The sequence below is a fragment of the Embiotoca jacksoni genome, unplaced genomic scaffold (genome assembly GCF_022577435.1).
Source record: "Embiotoca jacksoni isolate LCO1_2020_lvr unplaced genomic scaffold, fEmbJac1.0.p SCAF_54, whole genome shotgun sequence".
NCBI lineage: Eukaryota > Metazoa > Chordata > Actinopteri > Embiotocidae > Embiotoca > Embiotoca jacksoni.
The window spans coordinates 22,946-42,362 of record NW_027185408.1 but is presented as its reverse complement, the minus strand read 5'-3'; the positions used below and the strand labels follow the sequence as shown (position 1 = coordinate 42,362).

Here is a 19,417-nt window from a genome sequence, read left to right as displayed (position 1 = left end):
ACAACAAATTTAATAAAATATAAAACAAAATTAAACAAGGAAAACCTTTGAGGTGTAGAATGAACATACTACGGCTGTTTAAAATATAGATATGTATATTTAACGAGATATTTTATAATATTTATGTACTTTATATATTTTTTTAATACTGGTTGGAAATCAAAGTATCAACAGATGAGATGTGACGCTCGGTTGTCTTTCAATTTGATATTTAGGACCAAATAAAAACCCACACTAACAAATAAAATAAAACATAAAATCCTTCTAAGCAGCCTAAAGCTCAAAGTGAATAAATCAAAGAACATTTCCTTTCATGTAACAGATATAAATAAAAAAATGAGAAATGAGTAGAAATACTTTTTAAACATTTTAAATGTTTTATATGCAGTTTTATGGTTTAAAGTGTAATTTTAACAAATAAAACAATGCAAATATGGACATTTAATAAAATACATAAGTTCATCTGAATTATTTCACTTTCACCGGACAAACGTGATTTAATGAACGTATCAACAATCCCATTAATTTAGTTTTCTCAATATAAATCCGTATTTTTCTTTTTTCTCTCGCGTCCTCAGAACGGGGCGTGATTACGTCTTCTACGCAGATCTGGCAACCCGCCGCCGGATTACAAACATCCATGTTTTGAGGAAGTCGGAGTGAAACAAGGAGAGACAAGTTTGGGACGTGGAGGAGTCTGATGTCCGGAGTCTGATGTCTGATGTCTGATGTCCACCCGCCAGCTGGACACGTCGCGTGCGCAAACGATGTGTTTTGTCACGTGAAAGAAGCTCCGGTAGTTTCACAGCTGTTCGTTTGAACGAACGGAAGCTAACTGAAGCTAGCTGTTAGCCAGCTCGCGACACTTTTAACTGCTTCGGTGTAAAATAAATAAAAACAACAACAACTTTAAAAATCGCCCGTAAAACGTCCTGAGAGGTGTTGTTGTTGTTGTTTTGCTGCTGATGTGTCAACAGGTCGGCTGAGAGGATGGCAGGTTTCTTTGAGTGTGTCCGGGGGCTGAAGGTGGACGTCCTGCGGGAAGCCGGCCGTCAGTACCCGCTGTCCTGCTTCCTGCTGCTGTTCATGGTGTCGGTCACCGTGCTGCTCAACAGGTCCGTCCCCACACGGAGCTTCCGTCCCCACACGGAGCTTCCGTCCCCACACGGAGCTCCCGTCCCCACACGGAGCTTCATCAAGGGGGGAAGTGTCCGGGAATATCTGCTGGAGCGCTGGGCGGCGTCACGTGACTTCTGAGGCCTGCTCCTGTTGGTGGAACGGAGCAGCTCAAAACCCGCCTGAGAAACTTTATGTTTTAAGATTATTTCACTATTTACGTGATTCAGTGATTTTTGTCTGCACATTCAGACATGCACAGCAAAAAGATCACGTTAGTCGTTAATTCGGCATATTTTATTCTCCAAAATAAGTTTGTGGAATACTTAGTTGAATGGGTTTTGGAGCACTCTTATAAGAAAATTGTTGTCTTTCTGACCATAACCTGTTACACAACTTCGGGTGTTTTTGCACTTAAGCCACTAGAGCGTCACTAAAAGCTTTGTTTGGTGATTATTATTTTCAATGGCAGATAGATTTTGTGATGATAACAGTCAAAACTGTCATCAAATAACTGCCCACCACCATAACACTGCTACCACAGCACGAGGCCTCCAAATGCGGTAAAACCAGGCATTATTATTACCGTATCTGTGTGAAGTTTTCCGTAGGTGAAGGCACAGATAATTATTTCTCTAAAAGTCACAAATGTCTGCAGTTCAAATTCCAGCTGTGTTTTAAGTTTGTGAAGTCTGAAGGCTGTTGAACCTCCTGCAGGTACATCCACATCCTCATGGTCTTCTGGTCGCTCCTGGCCGGCGTCGTCACCTTCTACTGCTCCCTCGGACCCGAGTCGCTTCTTCCAAACATCCTGTTCACCGTCAAGCCGAGGAACAGAGTGAGTCCGACCCTCCAAAACGCACACACACACACACACACACACACACGCACACACACGCACGCACGCGCACACACACACACACACACACACACACAGGACGTTTGGATGATGACGTGAGCTCATGGACTTTTTTCTGTCTCCATCAGCGGCAGGAGCAGGAGCTGTTTCCTCTCGGCCACAGCTGCGCCGTGTGCGGGAAGGTGAAGTGCAAACGCCACCGGTACGGTCACATGATCAAACGGTCACATGATCAAACGGTCACATGATCAAACACTCAACGTGACGTCACCTTTTTATCCACTGATGACATTTAACAAGTGATTTTCAAAACCTGCAGGTTTGATGAAGCGAGTGTTTTGGATTGTGTTTCTACTGCATCTCACTGGGAATAATATTATATACACAATATATATAGTGTATATAATATAGACACTTTACTCACACATTAATGTCTGAATAATAATATTTATTTTTTCTTGATAAACACTTAAATTTTGCTGAAACTACTTTTTTTTTGAATGCAGAATTTTTACCCCTAATGGAGTTTTTTAGTGTATTTTTTGCAGTACATTGTAATTTTATTGAAACATTTCAAGCTATCAATCGATCAAGCTTTATCTAGATATTTTATAATATTTATGTACTTTATGTATATTTTTGTAATACTGGTTGGAAATGAAAGTTTTAGAAGATGATGCGACGCTCGGTAGTCTTTCAATTTGATATTTAGGACCAAATAATTAATTGACAAAACAACACACACGTTAAGGAATAAAAATCTAATAAAATCAAAGTGAAGCTCAAAGTGAATGAATCCAATTTTAATTGATAAAATTCACAAATCAAATAAAATGTCCTTTTATGTAACTGATAAATAAAAAACACTGAGCAATGATTAAAAATGATTTTTAAAGCATAAAAAAAGGACATTTAATAAAGGACAGTTTGAGGGACCTTTTGCACATTTCGATGCATTTTAAACCGTCTGAACTTCACAAACACGGTTTGAAAGTCACGTTTTTTTTTCTGGTTCTGAAATGCAGTGAAAAAAAAAATACAAAAAAAAAACATCTCGAGACGGATTGAAGGAAAATCTGAAAACACAACCTTCGGATCACAAAACCTAAAATCTCAAAGTCACCGTGGCCGTCGGAGACTTCGGAGAAGAAGATAAAGAAACTGATTTATTATTTATGGTCTGCAGGCCGACGCTGCTGCTGGAAAACTACCAGCCGTGGTTGGACCTGAAGGTTCACTCCAAGGTGGACGCCTCCATCGCCGAGGTGTTCGAGCTGGTTCTGGAGAACTTCGTGTACCCGTGGTACCGGTGAGCTCCGAACTTCACCGCCCGTCGTCGCACAAAGACGTTTGTTTTTTGTGCTCGTCCAACTCCCTCCTTCTGATTTTCAGGGACATCACGGACGACGAGGCGTGCGTGGACGAAGTGAGGATGACCATCCGCTTCTTCGCGTCGGTGCTCGTCCGCCGCGCTCAGAAGGTGAAACGCTCCTCGACCAATGAAACGCCAGAGTTCAGAAACCTCCTGCTGCATCACTGAGAAGTCTTGAAGGGCTTTAGATACCGTTACTGACCTGCAGGGGGCAGCGCTGGTCGTTACAACAACAGAAACTTCTACTGTTGCACCAACAACTCAAACTCTTCAGTCAATGAACAGAAATATAATCAGATACTTTGATGAAGGATTCTTTTTTTTGTCTTTCTCGTTTTTAAAGCAAAAAAAAAGTCAAAATTCTTCTAAAATCTGATTTACTTTTTTTTTTTGGACCTGACTCGTCGGCAGGTCGACGTCCCGACCGTGTTCGCCGACAAAGTGATGAAGGCCACGATGAAGCACATTGAAATCATGGCGACAGCTCGAGCTAAAGGTTCGTACGTACACCTGTAACTACGCTTTTTATTTCTGCAGCTCTTAAAACCCAAACTTTTAAACTTTAAAAGGAAACGTTGGAAATGTGAGAGGATTTATTCAGCAGTTTGTATTTGTAGCATTTGGATCGTTTTGTTTATGTTTATTCAATTTGTAGTTGTTTTGTTGAAGGTCACATGAACGTCGTCTGCACATGATTCATCTGGAATACACAGTTTATGTTGGGTTTGGTCGGTGGAGGGTTTTACAGTGGGGTGTGTGTGTGTGTGTGTGTGTGTGTGTGTGTGTGTGTGTGTGTGTGTGTGTGTGTGTGTGTGTGGTGTGTGTGTGTGTGTGTGTGTGTGTGTGGTGTGTGTGTGTGTGTGGTGTGTGGTGTGTGTGTGTGTGTGGTGTGTGTGTGTGTGTGTGTGTGTGTGTGTGTGGGGTGTGTGTGTGTGTGTGTGTGTGGTGTGTGTGGTGTGTGTGTGTGTGTGTGTGTGTGTGTGTGTGGTGTGTGTGTGTGTGTGTGTGTGTGTGTGGTGTGTGTGTGTGTGTGGTGTGTGGTGTGTGTGTGGTGTGTGTGTGTGTGTGTGTGTGTGTGTGTGTGTGGTGTGTGTGTGTGTGTGTGTGGTGTGTGTGTGTGTGTGTGTGTGTGTGTGGTGTGTGTGTGTGTGTGTGTGTGTGTGTGTGTGTGTGTGTGTGTGTGTGGTGTGTGTGTGTGTGTGTGGTGTGTGTGTGTGTGTGTGTGTGTGTGTGTGTGGTGTGTGTGTGTGTGTGTGTGTGTGTGTGTGGTGTGTGTGTGTGTGTGTGTGTGTGTGTGTGTGTGTGTGTGGTGTGTGTGTGTGTGTGTGTGTGTGGTGTGTGTGTGTGTGGTGTGTGTGTGTGTGTGTGTGTGTGGTGTGTGTGTGTGTGTGTGTGGTGTGTGTGTGTGTGTGTGTAGTGAAGAACATGGAGTGTTTCCAGCAGGCAGCTCTGGATGAATACGGCTCCGACCTCCACGTCGCTCTGCACAGCCGGAAGGACGAGCTGCTGTACCTGAGGAATCTCACCGAGATGCTGTTCCCCTTCGTGATGCCTCCCAAAGCTACAGACTGCAGGTACGTACCTTTCCTCCCCCTCCCCGTCCCCCTCTCTCCCTGGACATTTCTAACCAGTGCCCCCCCCTCCCCCAGGTCTCTGGCTCTGCTGCTGCGGGAGGTGATGTCCGGCTCCGTCGTCCTGCCCACCTTGGACTTCATGGCCGACCCTGTAAGCACACTAAAAACCGTCCCGTGGTTTCCTCCGCTGTGGTGACCCGACGGGCTCGTTAACCCTGCTGCTTGTCTTTCAGGACACCGTCAACCTCATGGTGCTCATATTTGTTGACGACACTCCAGTAAGTCTTATAATTAAGATAATATTCTATATAGCCCAAAAACCCCCGATGTTTCTTCAGTTATTTTAAATGATGTGAAACCAAAAACGAGCCGTCCCTCTACAGTTCACTTGATTTCTTGTCTCCAGCCCGAACCGGCCGCCGAGCCTCCGTCTGCTCTGGTTCCCTTCCTGCAGAAATACGCAGACGTCGGCAACAAGAAGCCGTCGGTGAGACTTTGTTGTCTTCAGATTCCTGTGATTTATTTATTAGAAAGAGTTCACACCTGAAGTGATAAGCTTTTAAGGATCAGAGGTCAAAGGTCACCTCACGCTGCCCTAAGCTCGTGACCTTTTACAATCTATAGCTTCTTTGCACGTGAACTCCAACTAACTAGCCGTCTCCGCGTGGTGGTGCAGGTGCTGAAGTTGGAGCTGAAGAAGATCCGGGAGCAGCAGGACCTCCTCTTTCGCTTCATGAACTTCCTGAAGCAGGAAGGAGCCGTGCACGTGCTGCAGTTCTGCCTCGCCGTGGGTAAGAACGACGCGCCTCGCCTCTCAGCTCTCGACGGCTCGAAGGACCTTCGACCTTCAGCGTGAAACGTGTTCACTGTGTTCTGCTCCAGAGGAGTTCAACGATAAGATCCTGAGTCCGGAGCTGAGCGACTCGGAGCTGCAGCGTCTGCACGGCGAGGTGCTGCACATCTACGAGACGTACTGCCTGGACGAGAGCGTGGACAAGATCAGCTTCGACCCGTTCATCGTGGAGGAGATCAGGAACAGTAAGGCGTCCCGCGGCTCTCTCCGTGTTCTCGTCCCGACCGACTGTAACGAGCTGCCGTCTCTCTCTCTCAGTCGCTCGCGGGCCGTACGGCGGCGTGGTGAAGCTGCAGACGATGCGCTGCCTGTTCGAGGCCTACGAACACGTCCTGTCTCTGCTGGAGAGAGTCTTCACTCCCATGTTCTGCCACAGCGACGAGGTGAGACGCAGGAAACAACGTTTCCAAAACAAATCTGATTTCTGACTTGTTTATCTGTAATTTATCCACGTGTTGTATTTAATTTCTGTTTTGAAGTGAAGAAGTTTCTGTTTTTGTCCTTTAAGCTTCTCCACTTCAGTGGGAATATTTGTACATTTAAAGGATAATTCCGGTTCATTTCAACCTCGCAGAGTTTAAAGTTTGCACGACTTAAAGAGAAACTGTCTCCCAATAAAAAAGGATCTAAAACCTTCTTGAACCACATGTTCATATCACAACATGTTTCAGAAATGATTTTTGCATCAAAACATAATTAGTTTCTCCTGTTTGTGTTCTTCAGTACTTCCGACACCTGCTGAGGGGAGCGGAGTCGCCAACGAGGAGCTCCAGGATCAACAGGTTGGTTTTGCTTCACGTTTTTATATTTCTGCTCTTCCCGACATCCGTTTCTGTTTATTTGTCAGGTGTCGATGCACAAACAGAAATACTCTGAACGACGTTAAGATTGAGGTGTGATCTCAGTTTTTTTTCGTCTGCTCTCACCAGGAACACGATGAAACGGGGCGAGTCGTTCGGCATCAGCAGGATCGGCAGCAAAATCAAAGGTGTGTTCAAGAGCACGACGATGGAGGGCGCCCTGCTGCCGCCGAGCGCCATGAACGAGCTGGACGACGACCTGGTGAGCGTTTCGCTCGTTTCACTCCGTTACGAACCGTCCGTCTGACGTTGTTTAAACGCACGATGATAAATCTCCCGCTGAGTTTTGAGCGTCGTGATGTTTTCCCGTGTCCTCCGGCAGGTGGAGGAGGCGACCGTCGTGATGGAGGACGACTCGCCCGCCGAGCCGGCCAGCGCGCCGGGCTCTCGGAGGAACCTGTCGGCCTGGAGCATCACCATCCCGTACATCGACCTCTACGACGACGAGGCCAAGAGGGAGAAGATCCCCGTCTTCTGCATCGACGTGGAGCGCAACGACAGGAAGCAGGGTGAGCCCACCAAACAACAGCTGGACACAGAAAGATAACAAAGAAAATAAGGTGGCAGATAAAGATAAAAAAATAACCCAATTATAAATAATACATTTTATAGGGCGCTGTGTTATTGCGTGCACGTAAAAAAAGAAAAACAAACAGGAAGTGATGTCATCCTGTTCAAACAAATGTTTGTTTCTCCGCGAATCTTTTTTTTTATATCACGAATCAATCAGAGACATTTCTGTTTTCTTTTTGTTTTCAATCGTCAAAATAATAAACATTCTATTTATTTTTCAGTTTGTTTGCAGTAGAATCTGATGTTTGAGCCAAATAACGCGTCTTAATCAGCTCCAATGAACAGCGTCCATTTCCTCGGGCCTGTCGGGCTGTTTTATTCATTTATTTTAATTTAGTTGGAGATAAATGTCAGTAAACTTTTCAATTGGACTCCGTCAGACACGATGTGACTTGTTCTTCTCGTCAGCAGTCGATCATGAAATGGAGAAGTGGTCGGTGTACCGGAGATATCTGGAGTTCTACGTTCTGGAGTCCAAACTCACCGAGTTCCACGGTAAAGTCGGGTCTTCATCAAACTTTAACGACAGAACAATCTTTGTATTTTTAATGAAAATACCTCCGTTTCTCTGGTGTTGTATTCTCCAAAATGATCCCTTTTTTTTTTTTCTCCATCCTTGTTTTCAGGCACATTTGCAGACGCACAGCTTCCATCCAAAAGAATCATCGGACCAAAGAATTACGAGTTCCTCGCGTCCAAAAGGGAAGAATTCGAGGAGTATTTACAGGTATTCAACCTGATCTCGTTATCTGAAGCAGCATTTTGTTTTTCTTGCTGTTGTGTTTGAGAAATGTTTTGGATTAAGTTAACCCTCGTGTTGTCCTTGGATCAAAATGACCCGCAGCTGTGTTCAACCAAGTTCTATTTTATTTTCATATTTTTTGGGATCATTGGTGACGAGGAGGCTGTTTCTTTAAAGAATGATGACCAATGATCCCACAAAATATAAAAATATAGAAATAAAATAGAACTTGGTTGAACACAGCTGCGGGTCATTTTGACCCGAGGACAACAGGAGGGTTAAAAGCCTAAACGGTCATTCTGCTTTAGGTAGATTTATTTTTAAGATATGAAGATTTTACACTGAAATTACATAAGCAATGATTTTAGTTGTAGTCCAGATTTTATACGGGGTCATTACATGCCCTATCATCCTTTTTCTCCACAATACTTTTTAAAATGTACATTTAACACCTTTAAAAGCAGCCTTGTACATTTCTATAATATTCTGTAAACCTCAATATACTGTCAGTTCAGTTTTATACGACACTGCAGTGAGTCAGATCCACCGCTGGCTCCTCCCCCAGCTCGTCCAAATAAGGTCACTTCCTGCTCCAAAGATGGTGACGGAGAGAATCTGAACCGGAGGCTTCATAACGCTCACAAACCGACGTGGTGACGTCCCCGTCTCAGCTTGAACTCGTCTCCGTCTTGTTTTCGTGTGCAGAGACTCCTGCAGCATCCGGAGCTCAGCAACAGTCAGCTGCTGGCCGACTTCCTGTCTCCTCACAGCGTGGAGTCTCAGTTCCTGGACAGGATGCTGCCGGACGTCAACCTTGGTACGTACCTGAGACCCCATCAGGTGTTACACATGAAGGACTAACGATTCCCGTCGTATCAGACAAAAATATTTTTGTACAAACATAAAATATATTCTTTTCTATTGGCGTTACTACATCGCAGATTTAAATCTGATTTACTGTTGAAGTTCATCCCAACAAACTCAGATAGCTGTGAGGAATTAGACATTAAAAATATAAATTAATTCCCACTTTAATCTGTTTCTCAGGGAAGATTTTCAAGTCTGTTCCAGGAAAGTTGATGAAAGAGGTGAGTCCCTCCAAACCTGAAACCACAGACCGGATGTAAAAGTGTTCGTAGCTTCCGGGTCTGAAAAATGACGCCGATGCAGAAGAAAGATTCTGAAATAAAACCTGCTGCAGAAACTGGGAAAATATTTTTGCATTAGTTTTACAGTTTGAATCTTAGTTCTGGTTGCTAGAATTTAATGTTAGTTTCTAGAACGTTTTTATTGGCATATATTATATGTTTTTGAAACAGAATCTGTGTATAATATCGTGTGTGAGGGAAAAACTTCCCCTTTAAGAAACATCAGGCTGAAACTGGCTGCCGTGTGCTTCCAGAAAGGACAGAACCTGGAGCCGTTCATCCAGTCCTTCTTCAACTCCTGCGAGTCGCCCAAACCCAAACCCAGCCGGCCCGAGCTGACCATCCTCAGCCCCACGGCAGGGAACAACAAGAAGGTGAAACACCCGGACATCCTTCCTCTGCTGAAACCAGAGCCGGATGTCTCACATTACCACGATCACTGACGGGCCCCCGAAAACTGCCCCGATTCGCCGGCTCCACCTCAGACAGCTTCATTTTATCAAAAGAGATTCGAAGGCTGCTTTCCTGACAATTTAAAAATGGTTTCAATCTTATCAGACTGGAAAGATATTTCCCCTTCCTTCAGGACGGGAATGTTCAGTATGTTCACTGATAAAGTGTGAGGCAGAAAACTCAAACTGTTTGCATCCTGAGGTTTGTTAAGATTTCGTATTTATGTGAGCAGTGTGTTGAAGAAACCATGTGTTGCATTTTTTTTTAAATATTTCGCAAAATTTTCTGAAAATGTTTTCATTTTGTCATTCAAGCTATTGAAATTGCAATAATTCACGCAATGTTTGTGGGAGTTTGCAATTTTGTCAAAATTCCTGTGAATATTTTTCCAGGACATTTTTGAGGGGAGGTCAGAGGTCATCCTAGCCTTCCTCTGATTATAGACTTTATCACCTGCAGCTCTTCAACGACCTGTTCAGAAACAACGCCAACCTGTCAGAGGGTTCGGACAGGAAGCACAACCGCAACTGTTTCCTGGAGATGGTGGGCGTCGACGGCATGTACGACTACATGATGTACGTCGGTGAGTGAAACCGACCGTTATGGTTTTTATTCACGTTTGTGAGTTATTCGTCATCTCCGCCGCGGTTTCCCACTTCCTCAGCCTCGTCTCGGTGTGTGTGTTGGTCCCTCTCCAACAGGCCGGGTGGTGTTTCGCATGCCGGACTGGTTGCATCACGTCATGGCCGCCGGCAGGATCCTGTTCAAGAGCACGTTCGAGGCGTACATGGACCAGTACATGCAGTCCAAGCTGGAGCAGATCCTGCAGGAGCACCGCGTGGTGTCGCTCGTCACGCAGCTCCGAGGTACGAAACAACCGGAAGCTCCGCTTCTTCAAAACGAGCGCAGAGTTTTCAAATAAAAAACATGTTTTCTCGTGGTTTCTTCCCGCAGACGCCGTTTTCTGCGAGAGCAGCGAGGAGCGAGCGGCGGAGGACAAACAGATCCGAGCCAAGCGGACGTTCGAGGAGATGATGAAGTATCTGCCAGGTCGCTAAACTTTCACCGGCTTTTTATCGCCTCAAAACAAATAAAGCAGTTATCGATCGGTTCTTCGGACTATTCGCAGATTAGTCGATATTAAAACCGAGTGTGTTTTCAGACTTTGTGGGGAAGTGCATTGGCGAGGAGGCGAAGTTCGAAGGCATCCAGCTGCTGTTTGATGGTTTGCAGCAGCCGCTCCTCAACAAGCAGGTAAACAGTTTAAATTCAGAATAAACATCTGATTACAAACTGCACTCTGTTAAAGGCACATTTTAACTTTGGAAAATAATGAGTCATGTAATTTGTTTAAGGACACGTAAAAAGTCAGAAAAGATCTAAAGAAGTTTTTAATGAATAATTCTGTAGTTTTACACGAACTTGCAGCGTAATTAATAAGAAGACGTCTCGGCGTCGGGATCTGTTTCCTCCTCAGATGACGTACGTCCTGCTCGACATCGCCGTGCTGGAACTTTTTCCTGAACTCAGCAAGGTAAAAAAGAAAAATGACAGCCGAGACCGGACACACGATACAGGAAGTGTTTTACGTTTGAAGATGTAGAGCGTCTTAAACAACAAGCGACATGGAAAGAAGTCAGAGTCTGGAGAGATTTATCCTCTCAGAGGCTTTTAATTTGACGAAAACTATGTTTGTGTTTGATGCTGGAAAAAACCCACAAAAAAAACAGTTTGTGGATGAAAAGTTCTGATTATCAGTAAAATGGAATCAGATGCAGAAAATATATTTGAGACTTTTTACTATGTAGATATATGAAATTTTACGACAGGCAAAGTTTCTCTGGAAGAATTTATCTGATTTAAGAAAAGGAAGCGAGAACAGATGTCTGGCAGATGTTGTACAGACATCTCGTAGTTGCCTGGCAGATGTTTAACAAACGTTTCTCAGTTGTCTCAGAAGATTCATTGACATCTCGCTGATGTCCAATATGTGTTTTCACAGACGTCCCAGATGTTTGCTGGATGTCTCTCAGATGTTTAACGTCGTTGTTTCCTCTGCAGGGAGCGAAGGAAACGTTCATCGTGTGAAGGAGACGACCAGACTTGAACGTCCGTTACCCGGACGACGGAGGAGCGATAATCTCAAACTATTCCTGAAAAGCTGTTGTAGCAGCGCTGCATTCCCGTGTTCATTAACGCACTAATTAAAAAGATATTTATTGATATCACTGCAGTTCTACTTTCTTTCTTTTTTTTCCCCGACAGCAGCTTTTACACGACAAAAAAAAAAACTGTCCTGAAAGAGACGCCAAACGACACTCTGTCCTCTGAGGGACGGTTTTCCAGCGAGTCCATAATGTGCTTGTTTTCATGCGTTCGGGCGGCTCGTCTCGCTCGCTGCCAGCTGGCTCGACTCAGACGGAGTTCCTGAGCGATCGGCGGGCAGCGAGCGTTGTTGGGGAGATCGTCACAGAGGAGGTCTTGTTCACACGTCCGACCCGCCGAGTCTCACCGAGGAGCTCCGGGTGGAAAACGGACGCCGACCACGAAGGCCGCTCGGCTGTTCAGTCGACTCATTCCCTGTAAAACCTTCAGTTTTCTTTAAAAAAACAAATTTGAAGAATGATTAGACTTTAAAAAAAATCGTGTCGGAGCCGACAGTCACGTGAAAAGAATCGATGACACTTTAATTACGTGGGAATGATTTAGTTTGGGAATCAAAACCTTTTAGAGAAACATCAGTTTCGGGGTTAAAATGAGGAACTTTAAGGTTCCTTAGCTTCAACTCTTTGACGTGTTTTGCTCTTTTTTCCAAACTTTTCCTCGTGGTTTTTAAAGAGCGACAGTTTGTCTTGTCTACGAAAGTAAACGAATAGTAACATTTTTATAGAGTGAATCCTGTTAGTTCTTGAAGTTCACGTCATGTTTATAAAATAGTTTTAAGTATTTAAACAAAATGTTTGCGGATGACGTTACAGACTCCAGAACAGTAAAAGCAGCGGAGCGGTTCGTCCCTGAAGTCCGGAAGCTGAGTTGTAAATCTTGATGCGTCCTTCAACAGAAGGATAAACTTTCTTTCTTTTTGCGATGTAATCCGACACGACTGAAATGTCCAAATCACCTGGAAGAAAAAGAAAGTTGTTAAAACGAAACATCATCATCATCATCATCACATTTCAAACCACAACAAAAAAAACAACCTCCCGAAGTCTCACCGCTGTTGTGTTTCAGCGTCTCGTTCTGGATCATAGAGAATCCGTCTCCGCCGTTCACCAAGTAGGACGGCAGCAGCACTTTGTAGACCGTCTGGTCCTCGACCGGTTTGTAGTGAGGGACGCGACACGTCGTGCAGAGGATGGCGAGGCTTCTCACGCGATGCCCCGGAGGTTTGGAGACGTCAAACTCAACCTGAAATCCTGCCAGAGGACATGAAAGCGTCCTCAATATTGAAACATATCCAGCAGCACTTCCTGTTGAAAACTGTCAGATTTGTTCTCCGATTCTGCCAATTTGATTTGTTCTTGTGTTTGGACAACATTTAGCATTCGAAAGAACTTTGGCTTTTTTTTTAATTTATTTTTTTTACTTTCATTGAAAACAATCCAATAATTTCACCCCTCAAATGTCAACAAGGTGGCGCAAGAGGAAAAGTCAGAGAACCACCAAAGTCGGTAGGATTCATCCTCTGAGCACCACGAATGGCTGCACCAAATTTAACGTCAATGCGTCCAACAGTTCGAGAGCGACTTCAGTCAGAAGCGAAGTGTTGGACCGACCACAGACGGTATAGAAGCTGTACTCGGGGAGATTACCGGACACTTGCAGGAACTCCCCGGTGCTCTGACCGTATCGTCTCACTGAGTGTTCGAAAGCCTTCCTCAGCGTGGAGCCTTTCAGCTGCACCAAGTCCAAGGTTCCTCCGAAGGGCAGGACGGCGATCAGGTCCTCCATCGTGATCGAACCTGCAGACGACAACATCAACATTCTTTTTTTTATTAACTTTTTTCTGACACAAAACTGCTTTGAAGAAAACAACCGAAAGATCGAGAACCTCCGGGATCCTCGGAGGTTTGTTTTTCTTTTCGGGACTGGCGTCTCTGTGAGGAAAAGTGAGTCATGTGCAACGTGCAGCCAAAAACACATTCATCTCCTTCCTGGAAAGTTCTGCCTCATGATATGAAATACTGCAAATTTAAAAAGCTATCCGACTTCACCGTTTCTGGTTTGTTCGTCGATCGACGTCCGGACGCCGCCGCCGTTGAAGATGCAGGCGCTGACGTGGTTCCACTGGACGCCATCAGAGAACCGGATGTTGTTGTCGACCTGAAGGACGGAAACAGGGAAGCTGATTCCTTCAGTCCAACACGGGTCTCAGTATTTATTGGATCCATGTAGCACCATTCAGTGTGCCATATTTTGTCTCTGAAACCTCCCTGAGGACCTGCAGCCGGCTGAAGAGCGTCCACCCAAAAGTTGCAGTAATTACAATCGAACTTCCAGTGAAGAAAACTTGTTCTACTTTTTTTTTAAACAACCATGATGTTAATAGCTACCTGTTTACCTGTTTTTATTGCTACGAGAGGCTCAGACATTTTGTGGTAAATACTACGTACAAACCTCAGATACCTTCCTGAGAATCAAAGCTTTTTTAAGACTTCTCAGGACCTGCAGACATCCTGGAAATGAAAGTGAATTTAGTCTGAATAGTTTTTTTATCTGAATACGAGAGTCTTTAAAAGACGAGCATAAATGATGTCAGTTTCAGATCAGTGAGCGATCGGTGTCGATTGATCGATCGCGCCGATAATATTCTGTAACGCCGAGAAAAGCGAGAAGAATATAAATCGTAAGCAGTCGAGAAAAACGCAGCAAACCAGAGAATAAAAAAGTCAACGCTCAAGCAGAAGAGAGTCCAACACCAAGCTACAAACCTTTGAGAGCCTCTTCAAGCCCACGGGAGGAACATGTGATGCTCATTGAGTCTCACCGTGGCGTCGCAGATGAGGTTCCCCAGGTTACATTCCCGAAACCGGCATTCCTCGGCCGTCCCGTTCAGGAAGACCAGCGTCCTTCCCACCACCTGAGACGAGTAGTTGGCCAGACTCTTCTTCCAGTCCTCCACATCAGCAAGAACCTCCGGATCTGGAGGAGAGAAAATCCACCACTTCATCCCTCAAATGGAGACGAATCCAGGAGCAGGTTGTACGTTGTTCAAAATGTGGTAATGATGCAAAATAGATAGAAACTGAGCAGATTATCTGTCCAATAGAAAGAAAGTAAAAAACAAAGAATGACTAAAACTACAGAAGAAGAGCTGGAGGTTCTGCCGTCGTTACCTTGTGAGACGCTGCCGTCCAGCAGAATCGGGTTCCCCGTCGACTTCACTACATTCCCAGCAGCGTCGAAGGTCACCTTCAGATGACCCAGATATTTTCCGAAGGCGTAGGCCTGCACGACGGGAACCTGCCGCCCGTCCTCCGATTTCACCATGAAGGGATACGGACCGGCCGGGACCTCGGAAGATGGAGGAAGTCCTGGAAAATAAAAAAAAAGACAGAAACAGGATGGATGCTGGTTTTTCCTCACTCAGTTGGGTTTAACTGAACTTGAATGCATCGCTGTCAGCTCTTCCTCTCAGTCCAAACAGTGACTGAGCGCTGGAGCAGATTTAAACACTGTAGAAAAACATCTTTGTGGTCTGAGGTCCAAACCAGCGGCTCCAGCCCTCCGCCTGATGTTTATATTCAACTCTGACGGGTTATTTATGGAAAGCAGACTCATGTCGACGCCGTGTTTATTCTCCAATGAGCCACAACTCGCAGTTTCCTCTCGTCCAGCTCGGAGAGACGTTCGATGCTGCAGGAGAATTCAATTAGAAATGATTCTGCTCATTTAAAAACACTGTCGGAAAGCTGTCTGCAGCGCACCGACACGCTAGAAAATGCAGTTTCCTTTTATCTATTTATTATAATTTTCAATTTATTTTGTTTTGAATTAATATTGTTAGTTTCTACATTACTTTTTTTAGATTTCATTATTTTTTAGATTTATTTTTATTTTGTTTTTATAAAGCCTCCTTTTATTTAGATTATCTTTTTTAAATGTATTTAGTTTTTTTATCTTCTCATAATCTTTGTACTTTTTACTTAGTTTTTAATTTTTATTTTATTTAGTTTTGATCAACTTTCTTATATCGTCTATATTCTTATATATCTTGTATCCCCCCCCTCCCCTCCTACCTGTGAAGAGGAACGTGTTGGTGTGTCCACCGATGACCACGTCGACTCCTCGGACCTTCTCTGCGATCTCCCGATCCACCGTGAAGCCGGAGTGTCCCAGAGCGACGATCTTATCGATGCCCAGCGTCTGCAGTTTGTCCACCTGCAGCTGGAGGGCGCTCACCTCATCCTCGAACTGCAGGTGAGGTCCTGAGCACAAACGTGGACGCGTGAGATGGACGCAAGACACCGGAAAACTTAACTTCAAACCTTGAAGGCTGAGGGACACGTTTGAACTTCAACACAGAAACCGTCTACGTCCACCTACCGGGTCTGGACAGAGCCGGAGTTTCCCGGGACGTGTATCCGACCACGCCCACTTTCTGATCACCAAAGGTAAATATCTTGTACGGTAAATACATGCTGCCGAATGTCGCAGCCAGAGTTTTGTCCGGTCTGATGTTGGCGCTGAGAACGGGACACCGGATCTCCTCCAAGAACGGCTTCATGAGGCCGTCCACTCCGTTGTCGAACTCGTGGTTTCCAAAAACCTGAAAAACAAACACCAAAATAAGTCAAATTAAAAAAAAAAATAAACAACGGGATCGACCAATCAGAGAGCTGTTGTTGCTAAAAATCAGATTCGGTCGCTGACAACATTGCGACTGCCTGATTTTCTCCGATATCGCCTCGACACATTCGTCTCTACGCCGATGATACACAACGGTCCGTCACCTAAAACCTTCCATACAGAAACGGTTCCACCTGGACGGCGATTATTTGTCGCCTTTAATCATTTGACAATAACGTAACCGTGGTAACAGAATCACGCTCGCATTCAACCGTTTGCTCTTGCGGTCTCATTGTTTTAGTGTTTCCTGTTTTAGTATTTAGGTCCTCTGAAGCGTCTCTCAGACTTATTGTGTTGTATATATTTAATGTGCATTTCTTTACGCTACAAATGTTTTTAATTGAATTGTCTTTGGAAAATTTGTTTTTCTCATTTCACTTTTTACTCTCCGTCGGGGTTCGAAGTGACGCTCTGAACTCATCTCTCTAATTGTGGCCCTGAGAGATTAAAAGGCAGCGAGCGGACAGCTGATCCATAACAACATTGGCTGCAATTAAGCAGATTAAAAACATCTGAGGACTCCAGAACGGAAAACATGAATCACCCTCGAACCTGAGTGAGGACGGTCCTCCGAGGTTTTAGAGCAACACCTGAAGGTCTCACTTAAAATCACAGCGGCAGCTGATCTTCATCAGAAGTCTTCATCACTGTCATACTTCAGTAAAGTAGAATAACAAAAAATAGAGTAACACAATATGAAAATCCTAAAATTAACAAATTGATTTCTATTTCTAAGAGTTTAAAGCTGCCTGCAGTGTTGGCGATAGTGATGACGGTCAACTGTTATATCTAATATATAATAATCTAACTGATTAACAGATTAAAATGGAATAGTTCTTTGTTGTAAAGGTTCTTGGAACTGTAAATAAGAGATCAAATATTGCTTTATGTCTTTAGTTTATTCACCATCCAACAGGTTTATCTGATATTTAACCATAAATCACTTTTAAATGAGTCACCAGTTTTTGTAGCCCTTAGAGTAATTTATACAAACAAATGTGATCATTCCTGATCATGTATAAAACGGTTCAAATGATTCCATCTATCTATGTTTGTATCATTGTTCCCACCATGGCATCATAACGCAGGAGGTTCATGAAGTGCGCCGCCTCGGCTCCCTTGTACAGGTTGAACCAGACGGTCCCCTGGAACTGGTCTCCGGCGTCCAGCAGCAGCACGTTGCTCTCGGAGCCGCGGATCCTCTTGACGGCCGTCGCTCTCCGCGCCACGCCGGCGAAACACGTGCCGCCGCACTTCCCGGAGTGCACGCTGGTCTCCTCCACCCGGGCGTGCACGTCGTTGGTGTGGAGGAGAACCAGGTCCCAGGTCGCCGAGCTGGATCCCGGCGCGAGGAGGAGGAGGAGGAGGAGGGGGGGAGGAAGGAAGCAGAGACGGAGCCGCGGCAGAGCGCTCCGCTCGCGGCGCGCCGCTTCCATCTCCGCGGTCCGCTGCGCGCAAAAACACCGGAGGAGCAAACCGAGGACGGAGGCTGCTTCTTCCTACATGACCCGCGGGGACCTCCTTTCCTCTGCTCCTCTCCGCTCTGTAGATGTCGACTTATGAATTAAGAGAGAAGCTGCACGCGGAGAAGACCGAGAGAGAGAGAGGAGCGCGTCACGAGGAGGAAGAGGAGGAGGAGGAGGAGGATTGTGGTCGTTATGAGACGCCTCTTCCTCTCTGATGTCTCCTTCCATCTCTGACTTTCTCGCTTTCACCGGCTGCATGAAGCTTGTGGAGAGTTTTCACCTTCCAGCAGTGATGGAAACCAAAGTGCTTCATAACGGACACAAGAACAAACACAAGTCAATAAAACCTCTCAGCAGAAAGGAGATCTGAAAGGAGGAGGAAGTTCTGTTTGGTGTTTAAAGCTGTAAATGCCCCTTTAATCATAAAAAAGGATCACGTGGGCAGCAGGGTGGAGACGTCTGTGGTTTGAATCCATCAAAAAAAGAAAAACTCAACTCCATCTGGAAAAACAGAGAACGTAAATAAACGGAGGAAGAAATCTGCTGGAAGGAACCGGAGACGCTGACGTCATGTTTACGTCATGTCGAGTTTTAACGGGTTCGTTTAAAGAAATGCAGAAAAGAAAATGCAAATTGGATTAAAAAAAGAAAACAAAGTCAGCTCAAGTCCTCCCGGTGAATCAGCCTCTTCGCTGAGGTTTGTTTCATCTCACTAGAGGGCAGCAGAGGGCAAGATATGAGAAGCAAGTTTGTGTTAAGTGAAACGAAGGTGAAGTAAAGTCCGAATTCAAACCTGCCAACGAGTCAGAATATTTATCACTTTTTTATCATATTTTGGACGACACGTTATAGTGTGACTTTTTTATTATATTATAGACGACACGCTATAGTGTGACTTTTTTATTATATTATAGACGACACGCTATAGTGTGACTTTTTTATTATATTATAGACGACATGCTATAGTATGACTTTTTTATCATATTTTAGACGACATGCTATAGTATGACTTTTTTATCATATTTTAGACGACATGCTATAGTGTGACTTTTTTATCATATTATAGACGACACGTTATAGTGTGACTTTTTTATTATATTATAGACGACACGCTATAGTGTGACTTTTTTATTATATTATAGACGACACGCTATAGTGTGACTTTTTTATCATATTTTAGACGACATGCTATAGTATGACTTTTTTATCATATTTTAGACGACATGCTATAGTGTGACTTTTTTATCATATTATAGACGACACGTTATAGTGTGACTTTTTTATTATATTATAGACGACACGCTATAGTGTGACTTTTTTATTATATTATAGACGACACGCTATAGTGTGACTTTTTTATCATATTTTAGACGACATGCTATAGTATGACTTTTTTATCATATTATAGACGACATGCTATAGTGTGACTTTTTTATCATATTATAGACGACACGCTATAGTATGACTTTTTTATCATATTTTAGACGACATGCTATAGTATGACTTTTTTATCATATTATAGACGACATGCTATAGTATGACTTTTTTATCA

The 19,417-nt window shown here is 44.2% G+C and overlaps 2 protein-coding genes across 4 annotated transcripts; one reads left to right on the top strand and one right to left on the bottom strand.

Annotated features, from left to right (window-relative positions):
- Nucleotides 1-592: 592 nt before the first annotated feature.
- LOC138212285 (sorting nexin-14-like) lies at nucleotides 593-11,775 on the top strand. 3 transcript variants are annotated; one of them, XM_069172579.1, is made up of 27 exons: nucleotides 597-1,115; nucleotides 1,834-1,954; nucleotides 2,104-2,177; nucleotides 3,162-3,284; nucleotides 3,368-3,455; nucleotides 3,759-3,843; nucleotides 4,765-4,921; nucleotides 4,997-5,072; nucleotides 5,155-5,199; nucleotides 5,328-5,408; nucleotides 5,598-5,712; nucleotides 5,804-5,959; nucleotides 6,033-6,157; nucleotides 6,498-6,556; nucleotides 6,704-6,836; nucleotides 6,957-7,143; nucleotides 7,616-7,702; nucleotides 7,834-7,934; nucleotides 8,655-8,766; nucleotides 8,997-9,037; nucleotides 9,352-9,471; nucleotides 10,010-10,133; nucleotides 10,252-10,416; nucleotides 10,505-10,600; nucleotides 10,713-10,804; nucleotides 11,028-11,084; nucleotides 11,612-11,775. In XM_069172579.1, exons 1-27 carry the CDS (start codon nucleotides 991-993, stop codon nucleotides 11,636-11,638), a joined length of 2,772 nt encoding a protein of 923 aa, XP_069028680.1. In that variant the 5' UTR covers nucleotides 597-990; the 3' UTR covers nucleotides 11,639-11,775. The 3 variants fall into 3 exon arrangements, with proteins under 3 accessions (XP_069028682.1, XP_069028680.1, XP_069028681.1); XM_069172580.1 differs by having other exon boundaries at nucleotides 599-1,115; nucleotides 7,619-7,702; XM_069172581.1 differs by lacking the exon at nucleotides 11,612-11,775 and having other exon boundaries at nucleotides 593-1,115; nucleotides 10,010-10,125; nucleotides 11,028-11,085.
- LOC138212288 (snake venom 5'-nucleotidase-like) lies at nucleotides 10,924-18,177 on the bottom strand. The gene is made up of 9 exons (XM_069172589.1): nucleotides 17,470-18,177; nucleotides 16,097-16,319; nucleotides 15,790-15,978; nucleotides 14,887-15,084; nucleotides 14,538-14,692; nucleotides 13,765-13,873; nucleotides 13,363-13,512; nucleotides 12,766-12,966; nucleotides 10,924-12,671 (listed from the first exon to the last, which is right to left on the bottom strand). Exons 1-9 carry the CDS (start codon nucleotides 17,833-17,835, stop codon nucleotides 12,523-12,525), a joined length of 1,740 nt encoding a protein of 579 aa, XP_069028690.1. The 5' UTR covers nucleotides 17,836-18,177; the 3' UTR covers nucleotides 10,924-12,522.
- Between the last annotated feature and the right edge of the window lie 1,240 nt (nucleotides 18,178-19,417).

What these genes read in the sequence shown, in the direction of transcription:
- LOC138212288 (XM_069172589.1), bottom strand. Translation starts at nt 17,835, where the DNA reads ATGGAAGCGGCGCGCCGCGAGCGGAGCGCTCTGCCGCGGCTCCGTCTC. An exon ending in GGACGGCAGCGTCTCACAAG is followed by an intron (nt 14,693 to 14,886) that starts GTAACGACGGCA and finishes TCTCTCCTCCAG; the next exon opens with ATCCGGAGGTTCTTGCTGAT. An exon ending in ACCTCATCTGCGACGCCACG is followed by an intron (nt 13,874 to 14,537) that starts GTGAGACTCAAT and finishes TCCGTCCTTCAG; the next exon opens with GTCGACAACAACATCCGGTT.
- LOC138212285 (XM_069172579.1), top strand. Translation starts at nt 991, where the DNA reads ATGGCAGGTTTCTTTGAGTGTGTCCGGGGGCTGAAGGTGGACGTCCTG. An exon ending in TGTTCTGCCACAGCGACGAG is followed by an intron (nt 6,158 to 6,497) that starts GTGAGACGCAGG and finishes TGTGTTCTTCAG; the next exon opens with TACTTCCGACACCTGCTGAG. An exon ending in CAAACTCACCGAGTTCCACG is followed by an intron (nt 7,703 to 7,833) that starts GTAAAGTCGGGT and finishes CCTTGTTTTCAG; the next exon opens with GCACATTTGCAGACGCACAG.